Below are 4059 nucleotides of genomic sequence, written 5' to 3'. Positions count from 1 at the left end.
TATATATAACTTTTCCCATTTGAAAATTATAGCCTCGATATTTTCGTATTAAAATTTTCGTCTCAAAATGTTACAAAGAATTTGTCATTAAAATATTTATCGCCGGTTTAGGGATACTCTGTATATACATATAAGGTTTATACAGGATGTTTTAGGTCAGGTCAATGAAATTTCAGGGTCTTATAAGAAATTGAACTTGGAACAAAAAAGTTCCTATAAACATAAGTCCGGAAACGCTTCGTTAAAAAATTATAGCTAATAAACTTCGAAAAATCATGTTTTTTTTGATGATTTTTAAAAATAACTTCAAAACCCTTCATTCATTTGAAAAAAGTAATGAAATAAATTTGATGTGGGTAATTACATAAGAAACTAAATTACACCAATTTCATTTAATTCTGATAAGTCGTTCAAAAGAAAATAAGCTCAAAACAACGAAAAAAGCAGAAACTTGAAAAAATCACCTTTCGATGATCTTTGTGTAAATACTACATTCATAGTGCAAACATTGTAAATGCAAACATACAAATGTTCTTATTAAATGATTATAACTAATTATATTTACAGAGAGTTTCTTAGCTATAACTTTTTAACGAAGCGTTTCCAGATCTATGTTTATAGGAACTTTTTTGTTCCAGATTGAATTTCCTATAAGACCTTGAAATTTCATTGACCTGACCTGGAACATCCTATATATATATATTATACGCAAGTAATAATTTATTTAATATAACAATACATTTTTGGAAACAAAGAATATATTTATCTAAGTAAAAAAAAAATCAAAATTAATAAAATGTATTTATTTGATTAAAAAAGATTGGTAAATTTCTATATTAACGTCATCACCTCCGATTTGCCTCATAATTTACATGGAGCTTCCTTTCGATCCACAATTAAAAGTTATGATATTTTAAAACCGGACAAACAATATATCGTCTTTGGGGAAAATCGTCAAGTAGTCGCTTCAAGCGCTATTAAAGGGATCCTGACCATCATTTTTTTAACAATCGCGTGATTGTAACTTTTTAACTTTTTTTCGTTTTTCAGCATAAGGTCGACTGTCCCATTGAACATTGATGTATGTACTTTAATCATGTAAAAGCATTCGTAATTCTGTATAGCCATTACAAAGCTGGCAAAACCAAAAAATTGCGTTCGGTCGGTAAAAAAATAATGGTCAGGATCCCCTTAACAATTGAAAATAGTGACTGATCGATGCTTGCAACAAACTGCATATATTTCGGCATGAATTACCAAACTTATATTTTAAAGATGTGATCCGTTTAAAGAATGGGTTCCGCTCCCCTACAGGGAGGTTTCACTTCCGGAAGATATAACCTAACCCAAAAAAATTTTAGTTTTAAATCAGAAATAGATTTGGGTTAGATTATATCTTTCGAAAGTAGAGTTCCTCATAGGGGGGGGGGGGGCGTAACCCACTGCGTCCATGCATGTACTTTCCACACAAGAATTGTTGGGTGGAAATCGCTTCTTCTTGTAAAGCAGTGCTCGGAGATAGTTGCCCTTTTCGGGCCGATATGTGAAGCGACGCCTACGGTCCCCCCACTACCGCTCGAGGCTCGACGGCCGAGCCGCCGATCGCGATATTACTATAACGTATATAATATATTACTAATAGAGAAATTATCTGGCAAAGCAAATTTAAACGACGATTTGACGGCAGGTACAATCTCAGCATATTTTTTAGATCGGGACGCTCCTGAAGCATAGCGTTACGCGCGCGATCGGCGGCTCGGCCGTCGAGCCTCGAGCGGTAGTGGGGGGACCGTAGGCGTCGCTTCACATATCGGCCCGAAAAGGGCAACTATCTCCGAGCCCTGTTGTAAAGTATAGGGAAAAATAGGGTGAAACCGGGAATCTTTTTGGATTTTTCTTCTTACAAAAAATCAGAGAGTAAGAAAGAAATTGCTGGCCGTTAGTAGTTTTTAATAGACCTTAAACTATGAGTTACCTATACTTTGGTTACCAAGGATAACAAGATTTTTTGGAAAAGTCAAAATATCCGGTTTTGTCCTAGCGGTAGAGTAAAACCGGGTACCCATTTGAAAACATGTAAAGCACTATGCAATTACAAAATCTAGATTTATTTTAATCAAAATACAATACGAAGATATATTTTATTGACAAAAATCACAAATAAAGATATTCTCTTGTTCTACATTGCTGCAGAACTTTCTTATTTAATTTTTTAACTTTAGGGATCTTAAAAAGCTCTTTTTTTTCTCAAAAGTTGTTTCTTTTTCTGGGTGGTAATTTTCGTTTCCAACTGCTTTTTGCAGGGAGGCAAAGTCAGGATAACAATTTTTCCTCTTTTCATTACATGAGATGTAATAGATACCCGGTTTTGCCGCAACATGAAGAAAATAACAAACACGGCGGCTGTATATTCCGGCGTACAAAGAGACGATCAAAACTAATGCGATATACTCTCTAATATGTACAGAATGCAATGCTGCATTTACCGAAGCAGATGCTCTGTAGAAAAAGTCCATAACGACTCAATTGTTGCCCCGATATCGATATTTTTTGGCCCGAAAATTTTGAACTTCTCTCAAAAAAGAAATATTGTGTACACGTGGGCACAGTTCACCTCAAAATAATGATGGCATCAATCTACAACTAATAACATGAGTTAGCCAAAGATAGTAGCACTTATCACGAAGAAACAGAGGTATGACCGCCGGTTTGACCGCCTACCCAGTTTTACCCTACTTTCCCCTATGAATGGACGCAGTGGGTTCCGCCTCCCCCCCCCCCTACGGGGGGCTCCACTTCCAAAAGATATAACCTAATCCAAACCTATTTCTGATTTAAAACTAAAATTTGGTTTAATCCTAAAGCTCACCCGCCCATGCAATTACTTAAATATACAATTAATAACTTAAATATACAACTAAATATTTAAATATATAACTAATATGAAACTCATGCTTAAAAAAGTTACTTGAAGGAATAAATTTTTTTGCAAAGAGCTATTTTTAGTTTTTTATTATAAAATACCGCTTGATGATTTTTCCGAAGGACGACATTTTGTTTGCCCCACTTTGAAATATCATAACTTTTAATTGTAGATCGAAAGAAAGCTCCATGTAAATTTTGAGGTAAATCGGAGGCGATGATGCTAATATAGAAATTTATTAAAAGATTTTATTTTTAGTATAGCTTACATAGTATTATTCACTTGGTCCCATACTAAAATCTTGACAACCTCAAATTTTCCATGAGTCAAAGGCACTACTTGTTTTCGGAGCACATTAGCCCAGGTTATATGCTTGTAATATCCCGCCGGTCCATCTTTTACCGGACTTATCGCGACGTAACTGCTACCATTTGCTGAAAAGAGAGGAGCTTCCGGAGGAGTATCCACCCATCCGTGACTCTCGCTTGTTATCCTTTGTATTTCCTGAAATAATTTACTTATACAGGATGTCCGGAGTCAATCGTATCACCTGTCGTGTGCAGGTAGAACAGATGAAAACAAGAAGAAAAGTCCTTTACCATTTTGCGATTTTCGTAATAATTATTGCGAAATTAATTAAAAAAGATCGACCAATTCGCGTGAGTATAAGCGCGCAGTAAAAGGGGACAACCCATTGATGTGTGGTTGCTAAGATGCGAGAATCCATCGTTATGTACCGCTCGTACGTAACCGTTGTCATTTGTAGAGCGCTCCTCCCAAAATTTCGTCGCGTGCCTAGCGACCGCAAACTTTTGGATTGTCTCTGGGCCGTCCTTTCTCGCCGCGCACTTATACTCACGCGAATTAGTCGATCTTCTTTAATTAATTTCTCAATAATTATTACAAAAATCGCAAAATGGTAAAGGACTTTCTTACTCAGTTTAACCCGCTCTATCTGCACACAATGGATGATGCGATTGACTCCGGACATCCTGTATATCTTAACATTTTAACCTATTTAAATGGAACATCTATTAAAAAATAAAAGATTATCAAACTTATTAAACTCGAAGTAGTTAGAAGCAAGCTTACTTAGAAAGTTATTGTATATTATAAAAATAAAATTACAAATATAT

General features: G+C 35.3%; 1 protein-coding gene across 1 annotated transcript in view; it reads right to left on the bottom strand.

Moving 5' to 3' along the window:
* Nucleotides 1-3187: 3187 nt before the first annotated feature.
* Nucleotides 3188-4059, bottom strand: part of LOC115235689 (inactive dipeptidyl peptidase 10-like) — a 33097-nt gene continuing 32225 nt past the window's right edge. Inside the window, exon 9 of the mRNA XM_029807629.1 lies at nt 3188-3427. Coding sequence (XP_029663489.1) covers nt 3188-3427 — 240 coding nt within the window. The remainder of the gene's footprint in view (nt 3428-4059) is intronic.

Source organism: Formica exsecta, unplaced genomic scaffold (assembly GCF_003651465.1).
Source record: "Formica exsecta isolate Colony F162 unplaced genomic scaffold, ASM365146v1 scaffold231, whole genome shotgun sequence".
Taxonomy (NCBI): Eukaryota; Metazoa; Arthropoda; class Insecta; order Hymenoptera; family Formicidae; genus Formica; species Formica exsecta.
Note: the sequence above shows the minus strand (reverse complement) of the source record. Positions and strands in the feature narration are given on the sequence as shown.